The following is a 21,206-nucleotide window of genomic DNA, read 5'->3' as shown; positions in this document are numbered from 1 at the left end:
CACCACAATAACCCATAAACTCCATAGAGTAGAGACTGGTAGATCTGACCATACCACCACAATAACCCATAAAGTCCATAGAGTAGAGACTGGAGGATCTTACCATACCATCACAATAACCTATAAACTCCATAGAGTAGAGACTGGTAGATCTGACCATACCACCACAATAACCCATAAATTCCATAAAGTAGAGACTGGAGTATCTGACCATACCATGACAATAACCTATAAATTCCATAGAGTAGAGACTGGAAGATCTGACCATACCACCACAATAACCCATCAACTCCATAGAGTAGAGCTTGGAGGATCTGACCATACCATCACAATAACCCATAAACTCCATAGAGTAGAGACTGGTAGATCTGACCATACCACCACAATAACCCATAAAGTCCATAGAGTAGAGACTGGAGGATCTTACCATACCATCACAATAACCTATAAACTCCATAGAGTAGAGACTGGTAGATCTGACCATACCACCACAATAACCCATAAATTCCATAGAGTAGAGACTGGAGTATCTGACCATACCATCACAATAACCTATAAATTCCATAGAGTAGAGACTGGAAGATCTGACCATACCACCACAATAACCCATCAACTCCATAGAGTAGAGCTTGGAGGATCTGACCATACCATCACAATAACCCATAAACTCCATAGAGTAGAGACTGGAGGATCTGACCATACCACCATAATAACTCATACACTCCATAGAGTAGAGACTGGAGGATCTTCCCGTACCACTGCAGTAACCTGGTGTTGTTAGCAGTGGGCTTGGTCTTAGGATGTACCAACTAGGCACTTGTCATGGCGGTGAGGAGTGGTATGCCCACCCCTGGGTATACTTACACTGGCTTTGTAAAGGTAGAGCCAGGTGTGTAGGTCCAGTACTTAAACAGGAACAGTTTACCTAGAAGAATCTTCAGTGCAATACAGCTTATACGTTTGAGGATAAGGTGCAATAAGTGGTCACAAAAATAGAACAATCTGCTTTATAGACAGCACAGAGTAGTTAACTTGGGTGCTTGAGGTATCTGTAGTGTTACTTGTGTAGAAAAAGGCTAAGGCTCTGTCTTGGGGCCTTGTCTAATAGTGAAGAACACTGCTGGGCAACGTAAACTGTAAAATAGTGACTGGCTTGAACACTCTCGTACTCATAGTTTAGAACAGATATATACCACCATCTGCCAGAAGAGCACACTAAGGGTCAGGTCTAGTAGTACGAGTCCCAGGCTTGAACGACCAGGTGAAGCTAACCTCTCAAGGTTCCCCGAGAAGGCCAAGCAGGAATCAATGGAGTTTGCTTGCACTTTGCTCCATTGAAGACAAATCCTTAGCTTGAAGTTGAAGGAATGTTACCCCAGGCCTAGAAAAGTTTACGACTCCTCCCAGTTTCCCAGGATTGGATACAGCTTTTCCCCGCCACCTGGGGTTGAGCAGTGCTGAAAGCCCGGTGGCTTTGATGAGCGGAGCGTGGATCAAATGAAACACTTTGCTTTGTTTAGATGAGCGGATCGCTCATCTGTAGTCAGCTCGTGTTCCTAGCATCATACGACTAACACCTGAGTTGGAGTAGTGCCGACAGAATACTCTTTTTTTCTGTTGTGAATTATTTCAATCATGTTTTGTATCTAACGGAGGTGGATCTGAAAATTTTAGATGAAATGTTCAGATTTTACCTTCATGGCTGTGTGATACAGTTTCCCTTTACTGTTGAAGCAACCGTCAGCTCCCTGCTCGTCATATAGCCATTTCACTGCCAGATTCAGGACATTATCATCAATTAATATATAGGCTTTAGCCTGGTAGAAACACTTTATCACGAATGCAGTGAGCCTAGTGACATGAAGATTACGATTAGTGACAAGTAAGATGTAAATCATTATAGAGAACACGAACGCCAAAATAAAGTGTAAGTTTTCAGGACATAACTGCAATAAATCATTCTAGTCAGAGGTGGGTGCAGTGTATATATATATATATATATATACAGTATATATATATATATATACACAGTATATATATATATATATATATATATATATATATATATACTCACCGGCCACTTTATTAGGTACACCTGTCCAACTGCACGTTACCACTTAATTTCTAATCAGCCAATCACATGGCGGCAACTCAGTGCATTTAGGCATGTAGACATGGTCAAGACAATCTCCTGCAGTTCAAACCGAGCATCAGTATGGGGAAGAAAGGTGATTTGAGTGCCTTTGAACGTGGCACGGTTGTTGGTGCCAGAAGGGCTGGTCTGAGTATTTTAGAAACTGCTGATCTACTGGGATTTTCACACACAACCATCTCTAGGGTTTACAGAGAATGGTCCGAAAAAGAAAAAACATCCAGTGAGCGGCAATTCTGTGGGCGGAAATGCCTTGTTGATGCCAGAGGTCAGAGGAGAATGGGCAGACTGGTTCGAGCTGATAGAAAGGCAACAGTGACTCAAATAGCCAACCGTTACAACCAAGGTAGGCAGAAGAGCATCTCTGAACGCACAGTACCTCCAACTTTGAGGCAGATGGGCTACAGCAGCAGAAGACCACACCGGGTGCCACTCCTTTCAGCTAAGAACAGGAAACTGAGGCTACAATTTGCACAAGCTCATCGAAATTGGACAGTAGAAGATTGGAAAAACGTTGCCTGGTCTGATGAGTCTCGATTTCTGCTGCGACATTCGGATGGTAGGGTCAGAATTTGGCGTCAACAACATGAAAGCATGGATCCATCCGGCCTTGTATCAACGGTTCAGGCTGGTGGTGGTGTCATGGTGTGGGGAATATTTTCTTGGCACTCTTTGGGCCCCTTGGTACCAATTGAGCATCTTTGCAACACCACAGTCTACCTGAGTATTGTTGCTGACCATGTCCATCCCTTTATGACCACAATGGACCCAACATCTGATGGCTACTTTCAGCAGGATAATGCGCCATGTCATAAAGCTAGAATCATCTCAGACTGGTTTCTTGAACATGACAATGAGTTCACTGTACTCAAATGGCCTCCACAGTCACCAGATCCCAATCCAATAGAGCATCTTTGGGATGTGGTGGAACGGGAGATTCGCATCATGGATGTGCAGCCGACAAATCTGCGGCAACTGTGTGATGCCATCATGTCAATATGGACCAAAATCTCTGAGGAAGCTTCCAGCACCTTGTTGTATCTATGCCACCAAGAATTGAGGCAGTTTTGAAGGCAAAAGGGGGTCCAACCCGTTACTAGCATGGTGTACCTAATAAAGTGGCCGGTGAGTGTATATATATATACACATACTGACTTCAATAATTTCAATATGCCCATATAACTGGTACAACTGGTTTTAAACAACTTTCCTCCATTTGACAAAGTGATTCCTAACATTTAAAGCTCAGGGCAGCTGTCCTATGTGCAAGTATTGCTGTTCCTACTGTAGTGTGTCCATGGTGTTCTAGTGTAAGCATTTCCATCCATTTAGGTTCTCAACCGTGCCAATGTACAACGCACTTGAGCTGAAGTAAAGAATTACCTCTCCGTGTTCCAAATAGAACAAAAAAGTGGGAGGAAATAAAACATAACTTTTAATAATCACATGAAGCTACAGGTAAATTGGCAGCCTTTAGGTATACACAATCTGCGACTAATCAATGCGGGTGCGTACATTCAGGCTGTAGGTCAGAAAATGTAAATATGACTGAATTGTGTACATAAATTGTAAGCAGTTCGTATCAGGGGTGCAGTGATTGCAGTTTTTTGTGATGTCAGGGGTATGGAGTAGTTACCACAGCCAGGGCCGGCGTTAGGGGGGGGCAAGCAGGGCAAATGCCCAGGGCCCCCATCCCCCAGGGGCCCCCTACCGCAGTTCCAGTGGAGAGGAGAGCACAGACAGCGTCCTCCAGCGTCTGGCAGTGATCCCTGGCTGCTGCTATCAGGGGTCACGCAGAGGCTGCAGGACGCTGGGCTCCGTGTCTGCTCCCCCTTCCCCTCCCCCTCCCTCCAGCTCCTCTCACTGCACGTGACTTCCTCCTCTGGTGTGGAGCTGTCGGGACGATGGAGGAGAGGGCTGCCAGGTGAGGATGACAGCCTGCTGCTGCTGCAAGGTACATGAGGGGGATTCACCACTACACCCAGCATGCTAGAGGGAGTAAGTATTCTGTACATGTAGTGTGTAATGTGTATGAATGTAAGTGTATAATGCATGAATGCAGTGTGTGTTACATGTCCTGTGTATAGTGTGTGGACTGGATGGTTTGTATCTGTATAATGTGTTTTCATGGGTGTGTGAGTGTGTGTGTATATATATATATATATATATATATATATAATGGTGTGTGTGTATAAGCACTGCTGACTCCAAGTGTTGAGGTGAATAGACTGTATATAGGAGCTGCAGCCATTCTCCGGCCTCATCAGTCCTATGTAGTTGCTGCAGCTCCTATGTATAGTGTATGATGACATCACTAAGGCAATACGGTGTATTTTATTGAGAAAAAAATAAGGTGGTATTCAGTCTTTAGGTGGTGGTCACTGTATGCTGGTAATATTGGTCTGTATATAGTGTCATTATGCAGTGGTCACTCTTTGGCATTAATATTGGTCTGTATATAGCGTATATATATATACACTCATTACTGCCATAGATTGACTACCACATAATGAAACTATATACAGACCAATATTACCGCCATACAGTGACCACCACATAATGACTCTATATACACACTATATACATACCAATAGTACAACCATAGAGTGATCGCCACATAATATTGGTCTGTATATAGTGTGTATATAGAGTCATTATACAGGGGTCAGTCTATGGCAGTAATTTTGGTCTGTATATAGAGTCATTATGCAGTGGTCACTCTATGGCGGTAATATTGGTCTGTATATAGTGTCATTATGCAGTGGTCACTCTTTGGCATTAATATTGGTCTGTATATAGCGTATATATAGAGACATTATTGCCATAGATTGACTACCACATAATGACACTATATACAGTACAGCCACAGTACAGTATATATAGTACAGCCATAGAGTGATCGCCACATAATATTGGTCTGCATACAGTGTATATAGAGTCATTATACAGGGGTCAGTCTATGGCAGTAATATTGGTCTGTATATAGCGTCATTATGCAGTGGTCACTCTATGGCGGTAATATTGGTCTGTATATAGAGTGTATATAAAGTCATTATACAGGGGTCAGCCTATGGCAATAATATTGGTCTGTATATAGCGTAGAGTCATTACTGCCATAGATTGACTGCCACATAATGACTCTATATATACACTATATACACCAATAGTACAGCCATAGGGTGACAGCCACATAATATTGGTCTGTATACAGTGTATATACAGTCATTTATTATACAGTGGTCAGTCTATAGCGGTAATATTGGTCTGTATATAGTGTATATAGAGTCATTATGTGGTGGTCACTCTATGGCGGTAATATTGGTCTGTATATAGTGTATATAGAGTCATTATGGGGAGGTCACTTTTATGGTGGTAATATTGGCCTATATATAGTGTGTTTTCTTCAATAACGGTATGGAGGTAATATTTGGTCCTGATTATAGTGATTTTTTTAAATTTATTTTTTTAAAGCAATTCATATAAATAGTTCTTGTATTTACACCACTAGCGGGCAGTCCTGACATTTAGCGGCAGTCCTGGCATGTAGGGGCATTCCTGGCATTTAGCGGCAGTCCTGACATGTAGGGGCAGTCCCAGAATGTAGCGGCGGTCCTGACATGTAGGGGCAGTCCCAGAATGTAGCGGCGGTCCTGACATGTAGGGGCAGTCCCGACATGTAGGGGCAGTCCCGACATGTAGGGGCGGTCCCGACATGTAGGGGCGGTCCCAACATGTAGCTGCGGTCCCGACATGTAGCTGCGGTCCCGGCATGTAGCGGTAGTCCTGACATGTAGCGGCATGTAAACTTCTGAACTGAGTAAGGGCCCTAATACATGGAGCGAAAATTGTCCGAATCAGGACGCTATCGCTCTGTGAGGACACTGGGTAACATGATCAGGTAGTATATATCACAGACAAGGCCTGAGGACACCGGGGAACATAATCAGGTAGTATATATCACAGACAAGGCCTGAGGACACCGGGGAACATGATCAGGTAGTATATATCACAGACATGGCCTGAGGACACCGGGGAACATGATCAGGTAGTATATATCACATATTGTATATTGTATTGTATATATCTTTATTGTTTACTATATACAGCAAGGATTGCACACACATCACTAATGATATACTGTATATATACACATAGGGGGAGATTTATCAAACATAGTGTAAAGTGAAACTGGCTCAGTTGCCCCTAGCAACCAATCAGATTCCACCTTTCATTACTCAGATTCTAAGTAGGTGGAATCTGATTGGTTGCTAGGGGAAACTGAGCCAATTCTTCTTTACACCAGTTTGATAAATCTCCATAGCTTTTGCTGTAGTAGGCTCTCTAAGCGAGCTCCATTCTACCAGATTGGCGCTCACTTCTGCAGAATATCAGGCCATGTAATACGGCCTTAAAAGTGGCCGTATGCTTCCAATAACTGCTGGCTGAACATTCCTTCAGCTGACAATTATCTCTCCCATCTGGTCCCGTCCTCCCCATACATAGAAATTTGGCACATCTTAGTTTTCCTGTGTTTTCTATGAGAGGGTAAAGCCATAGCCATACAGATCTGATGGCGGCTTATCTCTCTTAGAACAAAGAGGTTGGGCATTGATTTTCCATCAAGCTCGATCCCCTATGTCCACTGATATCATCTGTCAGAGGACTGTCCAGAGAGCCCCATACACCTTACACTGATGGCCGAACCCACCAGGAGCAACAGGTACCACCAACAAAAGAGTAAAATGTATGGGGACCTTAAATTGTTGCTAAAATATTTCAGCATTTGGGGCCCCACCTTTAACTTTGCCCAGGGCCACATCTAGTCTAAAACCGGCCCTGACCACAGCTTGGTCAATAGCAGTTACACAACACCATGCTGCCAAGCGGCTACTGCCTGTACCCCCTGGACCATCACCAGAGCCTCCAGCAGAGGGCTGCTACACTCTTTGGGCCACATGTATCATCCTGCGAACGGATGATTTTTGGCGGAAAGTGCCAATTTGCGTATTTTTTTATACGCAAATGGGCGATTTGCGAATAAAATATTTGCAAATCGGCACTTTCCGCCAAGTACGCCAGGGGGGCGGAAAGGGGGCGTGTAGTGGGCGGAACGGAGGGCGCAGACTCAGAGTCCGCGCAATTTACCATCTGTTCCGCCCAAATATACGCCGAAAACCTACTCCAGTCCTCAGCTGGCGTAGGTTTTCGGCGGTGCGCACCGGCGCGCACGGGATTTATGTAGAGGCAGTCCGCCTCTACATAAATCTCCGTAGCACCGGAGCTGCGGGGGCATTTTTAAGTCCGGCGTAAAAAACGCCGGACTTAATAAATGCCCCCCTTTGTGTTCCTGTGCAGACTTGTAATATTAAGTATATGCAATGGCAACTAAGTACTCAAAAAGAAGATTACGTGTGTACAAGCAGTTTCAGGTAGCAATTCTGCAGTGTAACAGTAACTTAAGAGGCTCCAGTGGCGTAGCTACCATAGAGGCAGGGAAGGCGGTTGCTATGGGGCCTGTGAAGGGAGAGGGCCCAGGCAAGATAAGAGCCTCCTGTGCCCTTTTGCTTAACCCCTTATTTACTGCAGTGTGTAAGTGACCCAGTGTTCTCTAACATGCTGCAAAACAAAAAAACGGTTAATACAGAAGACAATTAGCTCTCTGCCTGACTACTCTGATAACCTCTGTTCTCTGAGTTCCTGCAGAGGTCAGGGGTTATCAGTGCAGGAGTAGTGAAGGAGAGAGCTAATTGTCTTCTGTATTAACCCTTTTTTGTAAGAGAACACTGGGTCACTTACACACTGCAGTAAATAAAGGGTTAAGCAAAAGGTAGCCTGCTCCTGCACCTATGTATATAACCATAGGATTCTGCCTCTGGCCACAAGAGAATTTTTCTGGGCCACATCACCGAGTCTATCTATCTATCTATCTATCTATCTATATATTAGTGTGTAGGGGAGGGGGGGCATACAATTTTTTGCTATGGGGCCCCATGAATCCTAGCTACGCCCCTGAGTGGCTCAGCACTTAGTGTAACTGTTTCCTTGCTGTGATGCTGCTGTTTATTTCCTTACAGTTTTTTTTTTTTTTAGCACCCATTGCAACAGTAACCCCTTGTCCCTCCCTGAGTCCTCTGTAATGTACTATGTACTATGGAAACGAGTAGCCAAGCACAGTGAAAACAAGCTGATTGCTGGGGCTCTGACCACTGGGACTCCCATTAATTCGAAAAACATGGATGCAATAGCCCCAGATCAGCTTGTTATCCCCTATCCTATTGACATGGGAATACCAATGTAATTCAGAGAGAATTAGGGGGGGGGGGGGCTGATCGGAAATATTCACCAAGTACTTCCTTCTTTATCACCATTTCCAAATGCGCTGAATGATGAATCATCACGTCTGTAGTTGAGCTCTCGTTGATATCCTGGGGACAGGGAACATTATATTAGTAGTTGGTAAAGGTCAGAAGCTTTTCAGACGAATACTAGAAGGGACTTTACAAGAGGTAACAAATAGTATGACACACAAATAAAAGACTTCCCATCCGTCATATGTAATTGGGGATCTTTCTGTATTTATACAAAATGTAACATCATATCCTTAGTAGAAGAAGTATATAGTGTATGTACATGGCAGATCTCACAGAGATCAGTCCCAACACCATTGACCCCATATGTGGAAAAAGGTTATCACTCACCACTTCCCATGTAGCCTATGCCTCTGTCTTTCTGAGTAGCGCCCAGCTGTCCTGTGGCATTCAGATAGCCCAGCACATATATAATGGGCGCCAAGTTCAGCATGTTTTGCTCTCCGCAGCCACTTGGCATTTGAATGAGATTTTCAAGGTTTTTTAGCGCTGCCCCTATAATGTCGCCTGAGACAAAATGTTCACATATAGACACTTTACTACACTATAGATTTTACCATGTATTTTACATATCATCCTACAGCTGTAATCCTGAGATATATTATACTCTAATCTAATCACAAGCAGAACTAGCTTTGCTCCTCTTTAACGTTAGGTTGTATGAGGTCATATTGTTGCTCTCACCCACTATCGGTTTACTCTCTATACTTAACACGCTCTGTTGTCTTGCATTTTGTTGTCTATGACTAAAGTCAAGTGTCGGAAAATACCACATCTCCAACAGTTCAGCGGATCAGGGCTAAGATCAATAAGGCCGTTATAGGATAAATGCAATCACTGAACTTGACCTGATGTAGTCCATACAGTTAAAGCAAATGTACCATCAGGTACATCGCTCTTAGACTTTTACATCAATAGACTGGCGTCGGTGAGAAGATGCCGGTGACGAGGTCCTTTTTTTGAACCGTGCCCTGGTTTCTGTGCATGGCTCTGGTCTATTCCTGACCTGAAGCACTGGAGGTGGGCCCTCCATTAAATGAGACGCGTCACAGAGAGGAGGGGGTTTCGTCACACTGAGGGCGGCTGGGGCAAACTCCAGTGGTTTAGGCAGGGTCGGTGCCCGGAAATAAACCGGGCTGCGGTCTATTCATGTAAAAATGTAGAGATAAATATGCTGGTACATTCACTTTAAGTGTTAACTGTCTCACCCCCCTGGTGGCCATCTTATCCAGCAGACATGAAGCTTGGTAACATGCATCCTGCTTCCTTCTCGATACTGTAGATGGTCCAGCACCAAATCCTTGTGAACACTAGCTCCAACGTGTTTCTAGCTTCAGCAATTCTTACTAGTGACCATGAGGAAGAGATGTTAACGCTAGAAACATGTTGGCCTTTTACAGACATTAGGGCTGATTGACCAACAATCTGTCAATTTTAAGCTATTATGCTGTTGGTTGTGTCTAGTTTTCACGTCAAATTCATTAATGTAGCTCATACACTTAGTAAATCTGGAAGGTTTTTAACAGGACTTAACTAAAACCCGGCCATCCCGCCACACTAGAAGTGGCTGTTTTTTATAATAGAAAACCCATTTAAAAAATGAAGGTTTACTTAGTAAATCTGTCGGTTGTGGCGGGTTTTAAAGGAACCACCCACAGCATGCCCACTTAATGGGTTTCGGACAAAAATTATGGGTATGTTGGGCTTTTGCAAAAATTATGTTGCACACCTTCAGTAAATATGTCGAAATACCAAACCGACAGGGAAAACGGACAAAAATTCGTTGACAACGATCATCGGCTGATCAGTGATATAGGCTTGAGCCTATAATTGTTGGGCGCCGACCGCGCATCGTTACATGTAATAGTGGTGCGTGGCCGGTGGCTGATGATTTACATTACCTATCCAGGCTGCAGGGCTCCTCTTGTGGTCTTCTCCCCGGGTCCCTCGTGCTCCAGCTTTAAAGCAGCCTGTCTGAGCTGACAGGCCTTTCAGCCAATCACTGGCCAGGACCGCCGTTGAGACAGGCCGCTCTGAGGCTGGAGCGTGCGGGACCCAGGGAGTACACCGCAAGAGGAGCCCTGCAGCCTGGACAGGTAATGTATAAAGTTAAGCAAGGGCTGCAAGGACATCGGTAACGATGTCCCTGCAGCCCTTGTTAAACGATAATAGGGCTGTGTAATAGGCCCAGTAAACAGTTATTATTGGGTCTTCATCCATGTAATAACACCCTTAGTGCTAGACCATCTATTTATAGGACAAGATGAGAGTCCACATGAATAGAGATAGTAAAGCTAGTGAACTTTTTGTATAGACCTAACGTCAATGTACAGTATGTGTTCATTTAATATTTAGTTATCTGCAAGATCTCAGTTGTGATCATTTTCTCTTACCCAACACAGAGACATAGGCGCTCTCTGATTTCTTCACCCATGTATTTGGAAGTGTGAGTGAGAATCCTTTCTTTATGGTGTTAAAAGAATCTAAAAACAGAGCAAGAGTTATTCCTTGTGGGTCATATGCAGCAAAGATTTCCAAGAAAAGCCTCTATACAGGTGTATTCATGTTCATACACCGATCAGCCATAACATTCAAACCACAGACAGGAGAAGTGAATAATATGGAGTGTCTAGTGGCATCTGTTGGGGGTGGGGGAGTGGGGGGCAGCGAGCGGTCATTTCTTTAAGATGAAGTTAAAAGCAGAAAAAAAGGACAAATGGATCTGAGTGATTATGAAAAGGGACGAATAGTAATGTCTAGATGAGTTAGTTAGAGGTTTTCCAGGATGACCAGTCTTGTTGGGTGCTCCTGGTATGTTGTGGTTAGCACTTAACAGAAGTGCAGCAAGGAAGACGGACAGCCGGTGACGTGGGGCAGTAACACGGCACCTAAGCATTATTGATGCACAAGGTGCTGCAGTAGAGCAAATTGCTGAAAAAGTTCAAATCTTTGATAGAAAGGTGTCATAACACATAGGGCATTACAGCTTGATGTGTATGGCTTGTCAGTATGTCTACATATACCTCTGTCCACCTTGGGAAGTGTCTACAATGGGCAGGTGGAGCATGAAGTAATGGAAGCAGGTCGTCTGTCTGATGAGTCACATTTTGTTTTACATGATATGGACGGCTGGGTGCGTGTGTCATTTACCAAGGGAGGTGGTGGCTCCAGGATTTATTATGGGAAGAGGATAAGATGGTGAGGGCAGAGTGATGTCCTTCTGGAGACCTTGTGTCCTGGCATCATGTGGATGTTACTATGACACGTACCACCTTTTTTATGTAACCATTGTACAAGCCAAGCCCCCGCTTCCTGGCAGCTGAACCCCCTAATGGCAGAGGTCAGCAGCATATTGTCCTGCGGGCCACACTGCAGACATTGTTCAGGAATGGGGAACATGACAAAGAGATGAAAATGGTAACTCGGCCTCCAGATTCCTCAGATCTCAATCCAGTGGATGCTGGAGAAACAAGTCCCATCCATCTAGGCCGCATCTTACAGGACTTAGGATTAGATGATTTTTAACGATTAATGATGGCAAACGAGAGCAAATCTTTGGCAGACAATCTGTCAGATAATCTTTCTGTGTAAATGGACCCTTACTCCATCTGATCCAGCAAATGAATGAACAATGTGGAATTACACTGGACGATTAGTGAACGATTCGCGAACAATTACAGCGAATGATTAGCAAACGATCAACATTGATTTTCGGTTTAGCTTAAAAGATGCCACATGAATGATTTTTCGCTCGATAATGGTCTCATGTAACAGGGCCCTTACAGGTTCTGCTGCTGACATTTCGGTGTGGATTTCACAGGACACCTTCAAAGGTCTTCAGGAGTCTAGGCCACAATTTGCCAAAATACAAGGTGGAGTGACGCACTATTAGGCATTGGGTTTGAATGTTATGGGAGATTGTTTTTGGTAAATAAAGGGTTAAAGCGACTCTGTACCCACAATCTGACCCCCCCCCCCCCCCCCCCCAAACCACTTGTACCTTCGGATAGCTGCTTTTAATCCAAGATCTGTCCTAGGGTCCGTTCAGCAGGTGATGCAGTTATTGTCCTAAAAAACAACGTTTAAACTTGCAGTCCATGCCAAACAGGAGTATCTGTGCCCTAACTGTGCACCACCCCTCTGTCCCTCCCCCTCCTTAGGAATGCCACTGAAACATTTACTCCTGCCGGAACATTGCACAGCTGCTTAACGATCCAGCCCATGTAGTGTGCTGACACAGCTGATGAATAAGAGGCAATCTGCCTGGAGCATTCCTAATGATGATGAGGGCGGGGAGGAGGGACAGAGAGGGTGTGCCAGCCTAATGCATACACAATCTAGGCCGCGGCCGTTTGGCACAGGACTGCCAGTTTAAAAATTGTTTTTAGGACAATAACTGCATCATCTGCCGAACAGACCGCAGGACAGATCTTGGATTAAAAGCAGCTATCCAAAGGTACAAGTGGTTAGGGGGGGGCAGATTGTGGGTACAGAGTCGCTTTAAGTCCTCCCAACAACCCATCCACTCCCCAACTCCAAAATAAATGTATGTTACCGTTCAGACATAAGTACATGTTTTCAGTAATCTCTTTCCTGATGCCTCCAGGCTAGAAAAAAACAAAAACAAAGAAGAGACTGCTAATATACCAAGCATAGTCATCTAAAAGAACAATACAAGAAATTCTTAATTTTCTTTTTATATAAGTTGATCCCATTGTAACATGATACATTTGGAGACGTGTTTATACAGTTACTACAGATCTCTGGAACTTACTTTGACTAGAAGTTGTCTTTGCAGTATGTCTGTATTTCCATCATCAGGCACATATGGGGTTTCCCCATCACATAAGTCACTGCTGGTCACTGCTTCAGCCCTCACCGTGATGTTCAATGATCCTAGGTCACATATAATTCATGGTCAGGGCAGTCTTAACAGCATTATTGGCTCCTGGGCACAGCTGTAAACTGCCCCCCCCCCGCTAAACCCCCCCCCCCCCAACCTTGTGACCCCTCCTGCCCTCCTAGCCGCATCCAAAGCCAACCTACTCATTTCCCCGGGCCACCCCTAGCCAATACAATCACTTACAATAAAAGGTTTTGCCCCCCCCCCCGACATCTCTGCAGAATCTGTCTGACAAAACATTTTAGGCTCTTCGCTCCAGCACCCCCCCCCCCCCTACCGGACTGCTGGCAGCGCATTCCCAGGCAAAAGCCGAATCAACGCGATCCCCCTGTTGCTCCCTTATTCCAGTTCACAAATGGCATCCAGGGGGGGGGGGTTGCTTGGAGTTTGGTGACACCAAGCAGCACATTCAGGTTTCCGGGGGGGTGCAGGCAGTTGTAGCACATTGAGCTTTTTTGGGGGGGCGGGGGGCCTGATGGGCGGAGTTCTGTGACACAGAGCAGCATATTCAGCTTTCCGGGAGGGGGGGGGAATGGGGGTGGTGCCTGGCGATTATAGGGGCCCCCATATGAGTCATGGGCCCCTGCGCAATCGCTTACCCTGCCCAATAGGAAAGACTGCTTTGTTCATAGTATATGTTATCAGGGGTGTAACTACCACTGTAGCAGCCATAGCGGCTGCTATGAGGCCCACTGCAGTAGGGGGCCCAGTGGCCTGCTCCCGCAATACACTGGGCCCCCTAAGCTGTCATCATTTGCAGCACCAGGTGGCCGAGCAAAACTCCCAGCATCTGTAAATGTCCCTTTAAATGAAAGCACTTATGAACAGCGCTTGCAGTTATGCAGTTAAGACTACACTTGACAGCTTAGTGGTCAGTCAGGAAGGGAGGAGGGCCCAATCGAAAGGTGAGGGTAGTAGCCCAGAATCCATTGCACCAAACCACCTCAACAGCATATGAATTAAGTACAAAGTGGCGTCCAGGATGAAGGTAAGAAACCTCCATCCCCAGCACCCCGTGCACTATAGGGGCATATCAGCAGGCTAGCTGATACCTGGCCTTGGATACCTGGCTTTGGTACTGTATTTCCCTGGTCATATCATCAGACTTGTAAATGAGTTAGATTGAGATAGACGAAGCTAACCTGCTGATAGCCTTCTATTAAGCATGAGGCACCAAGGGGGAAGGTATCTCTCTTACCTTCCTCCTCTGCACCATTCCTGTGCTGTTAGCAGTTTAATCCTTCGTCAGGATGTGTCTATGAGGGCGAGGTGGTGCTCCAGACCAAGGATTAAATGTAAGGGACATAACTTCCTCCTCAGTGCCCTGTGCGCAATAGGGGGCAATCAGCAGGTTAGATTCCTCTTACCTGCTCATAGTTCCCCTTTAAAGGGGTATTCCAAGTTAAACTAACTTGCCCATTAGCCACAAAATAGAGGATATGTGTCAGATCTGACCACAAGGACCCACCGATAGCTCAAGAATTAGGCCCAGACTCCTGTGTTTTACAAAGCAGAAATTATGTTGCGATGTATCTTATATTGGTGGCAGATTGTCCCAAGTGACATCACTAGTTTTAGTTCAAATCAGTTCTTTTTAGGATTTACAAATAAATGCACAATTGCAGACGTTAAGCTAAAACCATTGGAAAAATCTGCAACCACTCTATGATATATCTGCAACTCTAAGTGATATAATTTGCTGTGGATGTTGAGACCCGCACCAGAGGTCAGTATCCGTAGGAGCAGTATTTGTATTAGTATAGAGCCATGCTAGACATCTGTAGTTTAATCCACCTTTAGGCTATGTTCACACTACGTAAAACAACGGCCGTAATTTTTGCCGCAAAACTACGGCCGTTGTTTTGAGGATGATACGATATAGCAATTCATATGAACTACGAATTAGTTCGTACGGACCCGCGAAAAATGAACATGACATTTATTTGCGGCTGGTAATGTTACAACTACGGCCGTGGATTTCAATGCGGCCGCACACGTAAAATTTATTTCGGCCAAATTAAACTTGATTTTAATGTAAAAAATTTACTGAGTGGTTTATTGGGCTAGTCGCAGTATTTCAATTAAATGACATGTTTCAGCCCGATTAAAAACATGCTAGGAGGCAATATTAAACAACAGCCGTAGCTTCACGACTAGCCCGTACGTTCGTAATTCTACGGCCATTGTTTTGGCCTCAAAATAACGGCCGTTGAAAATAACGTCCGTTATTTTACGTAGTGTGAACATAGCCTTATAGACTTCTATATTTTGTATCTCCAAAACAGAGTGAAGCATGGCGCATTTTAAAGTATAGTCAATGGGACTAGCCTCATGTGAATGTCCCCAGTCCTTGCTCCCTGTGATAATTACCTATGTTATTTGTAGTGATATCCCAGCTTAAGGTCACTGCTCGACTGGCACAAACACAACTAGACTTCACACAGTCCTGGCAATTCTTTATTGAGAAATCTGTAGAACTGGGCAGGGTCACCCGGACCTAAGCAACAAAGAACATGAACTGGTGAAACCACAGAATGTCACTTAAAGGGGTTATCCAGTGCTACAAAAACATGGCCACTTTCTTCCAGAGACAGTCCCACTCTTGTCTCCAGCTTGGGCGGGATTTTGCTGCTCACTTCCATTGAAGTGAATGGAGCTTAATTGCAAACCGCACCTGAACTGGAGACAAGAGTCGTGTTGTCTCTGAAAGAAAGTGGCCATGTTTTTGTAGCACTGGATAACCCCATTAATATAGGAAGAAATAATTGTCTGGTTCAGCCAACTTTTCTGTAATGTGTATCTTAGGTGTTTGTAGGTAACATACAAACATCACATTTCCCTACATACTCATCTGCCATGATCCCCTGCCACTTCCACTGTCTTCCAGTCCCTGCTGCAGTTCTCTCTCCAATGATGTTTTGTGTGGGCAAAGAACTGTTTGCCTGAGGTGGCATGAAACATGATCAAAAGGAAATGCTTGAGAAAGAGAGATTCCTCTCGAAACGTCGCAGCACGGCATGTGACCGCGGACGTTCCATCAAGAATTTGATCCAAATGGACTAATAGAGCTCTGGTTGAGCCGTGGACTGTACATATCTTCCTCGTTTACTGCACTTATTTGCACAAGGGGTGAAATGTGTAAGATTCAAATTTTCATATAAAGATATTGCAAGTGAATTTTTGTGTGTGCGTTTACATTGGAAAGATACAAGAGGACCACAGCAGGATTTTTTTTCCCAATGCACAGGGAGGAATATAACAATTCCCCCCCCCCCAAAAAAAAAAAAAAAAGCTTAAAGGGGTGGTGTCATGAAGCAAAGTTGATAAAATCAAATGTGTACCACTTACATATAGGTAAAGGAGGACAAATGTGCTGTTTTTAGTAAAGTAACTTACATCCTTGTACTGTTTTTCTTTCCCATTGATTTAATCACTTCCTGGTTTCCTCTCTGAACTGTAACCTTGTTAATGCCATGCAACAGTGTACACAGTTTCCCACAATCCCCCTTGTTTGCACGCTTAGTAGAACCAACTGTCAGTACTTTCTGGAGATTACGGATGAGCTGGCCCACCTTTGTGGGTTGTAACCAACAGGTATCAAAATAATGCAGATAATGGGGGAGCCTAACTTACCAATACTTACTTAATGCCTAACTCACCATTAAACACTTTGAGAGATAATTGAAGACAGTCGCTTTGAGAGAGAACGTCTCTCCTTGGACGATGGAATAGGGCAGAGCAAGGTCTACAAAGAATGGTTTGAAGACAGTCAAAGAAGCCTCAGGGGAAAGGCCAAAACCACTGTCTCCCATACAGAAGGCTCTGGCATTGAATTGTGAGATGGTGTCTGGAACTGTGACTTGGATGGTTAAGTCACCTAAATCACTATAAAAAAAATATTAAGAATCAATTAAGACAGTAAATGGTGAAGCACTTGGGACATTTGACCGACACTCTCATAATTGGTGGTGGTCCTAGCAGTCAGACTGCAATGAACTGTTAGTTATGCTGTGGATAAAGGCTAACTAACACAAGGCTAAATACGCAAACTAGCTGTCAGGATTGTAGCTGGTAAAACCACGTTCTCGAGCTCTGGTCACCGACTACGATTATGGCGGCAAAATTTATGTGCTCGCTAGATGTTGTTTGTTTTTGTTTTTTTGTAACATTTTATTAGTGTGAACACAGTTTTATTCTGCTCTGGCATTTCTATTGATTTAGGTTAACTCCCTACTAGAGATGAGCGAACCTGGAGCATGCTGGAGTCCATCCGAACACGATCGTTCGGCGTTTGATTAGCGGTGGCTGCTGAAGTTGGATAAAGCCCTAAGGCCATGTAGAAAACATGGATATAGTCATTGGCTGTATCCATGTTTTCCAGACAACCTTACAGCTTTATCCAACTTCAGCAGCCACCGCTAATCAAATGCCGAACAATCGGGTTCGGATGGACTCGAGCATGCTGGAGGTTCGCTCATCTCTGCTTCCTACTCATTGTCTGGTAAGATTTCCTCCAGCAGGTGTACGGTTAACACCTTGCCTTGGATAATGACTGACAGCCTGGTCCTCCTGTCCAATCTCTTGTTTCTTAACTCCAAATGTGTCTGAGACCGGGACATGGTTTCACATAAAGCTCAGTCATTTCCGAGGCCTGATGCCTGCTAGAGGTTTACACTTGTTGTAACTGTTTCAAGCTTTCTATTCCTGTGTATTCTGAACTCCTGTTATACCTGACCTCGGGTTACTTCTGACTGTTCTGTGGCTCTGTCATTCTGGTCTATATTTTGATTCTCCTGGTTCTAACCAATTTTTGCCCAACTATCCGCCATTGTGTTTTGTCTGTCTTTGTTATCATCTTTTTTCTTGTCTTACGTGTCACTCTAGTGCAGTGCAGGGAACTTCACCTAGTTGTCCGCCATCATTTTTTTTACAACCCCTTGTTGTTACACAACTTTCAAGTTACAATGGTCACCTTAGAACAGATTAAAGAGAACCAATGGTGAGGATTTAGGGCGGGGCTACATTGCCAAGGGGAGTGAATACAGCCCGGGGAATAGTAAAGCTACGTTTTTGGGGAGGCAGAGGCAATGCCAAACGAACAATTTGTATGGTAGGAAACACTTCAGCTTTCTTCATAAAATGATTATTGTAACTCGAAACTGTAAATCCTCATGATTGGTTCCCTTTAGGGCTATGTTCCCACTACGGGAACGTGCTGTCCTATGCCGGGGATGAATGGCCGTATATTGATAATGACAGACGGTAATTATGATAACGATCATTGCTTGCGGCTGTCAGTATCAACAGATTACTGCCTTTCCCCACTGTAATTGCAAAAAAGACAAAAATATTGTAACATCCAAATCTAACCCTCTTAAAACCATAAAATATTTTTAATAATAATAAAAGAAAATATTTTTGAAGGTAAAACACATTACCCAGTGGAAACAAGGTTCCAGAGCCAGGTCTCAGGGAAATATTTTCTAACCTCTTCACTGCTGGGAGATTGAGGAGAATCAACTGGCTTGTTTCGCTCCGCATTTGCTGTGGAAAAACATTAGATGTATTATTATTGTACTTTTTGTTGTATAATTTTGCCACTTTTTGGATGGTAGGTGCTGCGATTGCCAGGCGGATGGTGCTTGCTGTGGAGGGGACAGGGCTTTGTGTGAAGAGTACTGAATTAACTATGATTTTTGTATGGACAGCCTCAGAAGTATGCCTGGATTTTTAAGAGCCATGTGCCTTTTGATAAATTCATTGCAAGAGTGCACTGGTGGGGGTTTACTTAAAGGGCTTGTAGCATGAAGCAAACTTGGTAAAAGCAGATGTATGCACTGATATAAGTGGTATCAGTGTGAACACAACCCCCTTGATTGCAGGCTGCGCTTCCTGGGCATGACTGTCCCACCTTAGTGGGTTGTACCCAAGGGTTTATTATAACAATTATTATTGGTAAGGGATTATTATAACAATTCAGGCACAAGGGGGATTAGGAAAGGGGTGTCAGAGCTGCGGTGGCGGCCCGTGCTCCCGGGCCGCCGCCGCATCCCCTCCCTGTATCCTGCAGCCGCCGGTGCCCACGTGCAGGGACCCGGCGCTGCTGCTAGTTCGGCCCCTGGGGGCGCCTCACCTCGTCCCGCTCCTGTTACTCGCTGTGCCGGCCGGCGTGCGCGCCCCCACCTCCTAGGGCGCGCGCGCCGGCTGTCTCGGATTTAAAGGGCCAGTCCGCCCCTAATTGGTGTGTTCACATAATCACTCCCTATAAATCCCAGCATGCCCTGTCCCTCGTGTTGGAGCCTCCTACATGCTTCTCATAGCGTTTGGCCCAGCTTTCTGTTGTTCTTGTCCGCTGTCCTTGTCTCTAGTTCCTGCCCGCTGCTTAGTCCGTTGTTCCTGTGCACTGCCTCTGTCACCTGCGGTTACGCCTATTGACCACTGCCAGCACTACCACCTGCCTACTGCTCCTGCCACACCTTGCCCGCCGTCACTAGCAAAGCAAGCCAGAGGTAGCAACCTGGGGGTCGCCTGCCACAGCAAGCCCAACCCGCCTTGCGGCAGGCTCTGGTAAAGACCAGCGGCCCCTTAGACTCCGCTCCTTGGTGCGGTTTATGCCATCGCTAGTGACGGTACAGAGGATCCACGACTCCAGGCGTTACAAGGGGTCATCAAGGACTAGAAAAACAAAGCTACTTTCTTGCAAAAACAGTGCCTCCCATGTTTTCAGGTTGTGTGTGGTATTACATTTCAGCTCTATGCATTCTTTTTAATTGAGCTGCAAAACAATACCCAAACTGAGGACAAGAGAGATGCTGTTTCTGAAACTAAAGGAGACGTCTGACAAATTTTTTAATTTACCAGGAGGCAGAGGCAAGGGGAACATAATAAACAGGTGTTACTTATCCTCCCCAGATGCTCTGCATCATAGTTCCAGGATCCCAGTCGGAACTAATTTTTCCCTGAGTTTCAATGTTGTCACGACTTAAGGAAAAATGCCCAACCTGGCTAAAAGTTTGCCCCATCAGCCAATCGGTAACTGCAGCGGTGCCCCGTCCCAGTCACTGATTGGCCAGTCCATCAATAGAGCCATGGCTACATCAGCTGCTCAGCCGCGATTGGCTGAGCATAACTGTGCTCAGCCAATTGCAACTGAGCAGCTGATGACGCGGCAGAGGGGGGGGGGGAGGTGGCATGAGGGACAGCTGGAGCGGTTCGACCGACCTCCCGAAGATGACGTCGTCGACACAAGATGGCGGCTGGGGTCTACAGCGAACACGTAAGTATAATGCACCAACACTTCCGGGGTGGGGGGAACACGGGGAAGGGGGCCATTCACTTAAATAACACACATTACAAAGCTGTATAACTTTGTAATGTGTGTTATTTAGTGAATAAAAGTTGAACGCTGCACTACCCCTTTAATTGTGAGTGGTCTGACGGAAGCGCACATTAACAAAGACAGGTCAAGATACAGTTCTACTTACCCACAGAAGCTTGCAATATTATGCCTTTTTCCAAAAACATATTGCAGGGTTTCGGTGGAGGTGCTGGCTGCTTTATTCGAGCGTTTGTCAGTATCTTTATACCAGTTTCCTGGTATAGGAGATAAAGATATAGAAAAGAATGAGGGAAGATTTTTTTTTTTTTAATTAAAGTCTATTTTATGTAAAGTAGAAAGTGTACACATTTTACATATATCTAAAACTAAAAAGTACACGGCAGATCAGTGGCTAAAGTCAACTAAAACGGCATAAATCAAGATTGGTGGAGAAGTGTTCATAGA

The 21,206-nt window shown here is 44.8% G+C and overlaps 1 protein-coding gene across 1 annotated transcript; it reads right to left on the bottom strand.

The window, feature by feature from the left end:
* Positions 1-1,670: 1,670 nt before the first annotated feature.
* Positions 1,671-20,947, bottom strand: LOC138799968 (alpha-2-macroglobulin-like). Its single transcript, XM_069981773.1, has 10 exons — positions 20,908-20,947; positions 18,862-18,967; positions 17,083-17,308; positions 15,794-15,920; positions 13,295-13,416; positions 13,076-13,127; positions 10,914-11,003; positions 8,851-9,027; positions 8,496-8,577; positions 1,671-1,851 (listed from the first exon to the last, which is right to left on the bottom strand). Exons 1-10 carry the CDS (start codon positions 20,945-20,947, stop codon positions 1,671-1,673), a joined length of 1,203 nt encoding a protein of 400 aa, XP_069837874.1.
* Positions 20,948-21,206: the final 259 nt, after the last annotated feature.

Source organism: Dendropsophus ebraccatus, chromosome 8 (genome assembly GCF_027789765.1).
Source record: "Dendropsophus ebraccatus isolate aDenEbr1 chromosome 8, aDenEbr1.pat, whole genome shotgun sequence".
Lineage (NCBI taxonomy): Eukaryota > Metazoa > Chordata > Amphibia > Anura > Hylidae > Dendropsophus > Dendropsophus ebraccatus.
This window is presented reverse-complemented; position numbering and strand designations above follow the sequence as displayed.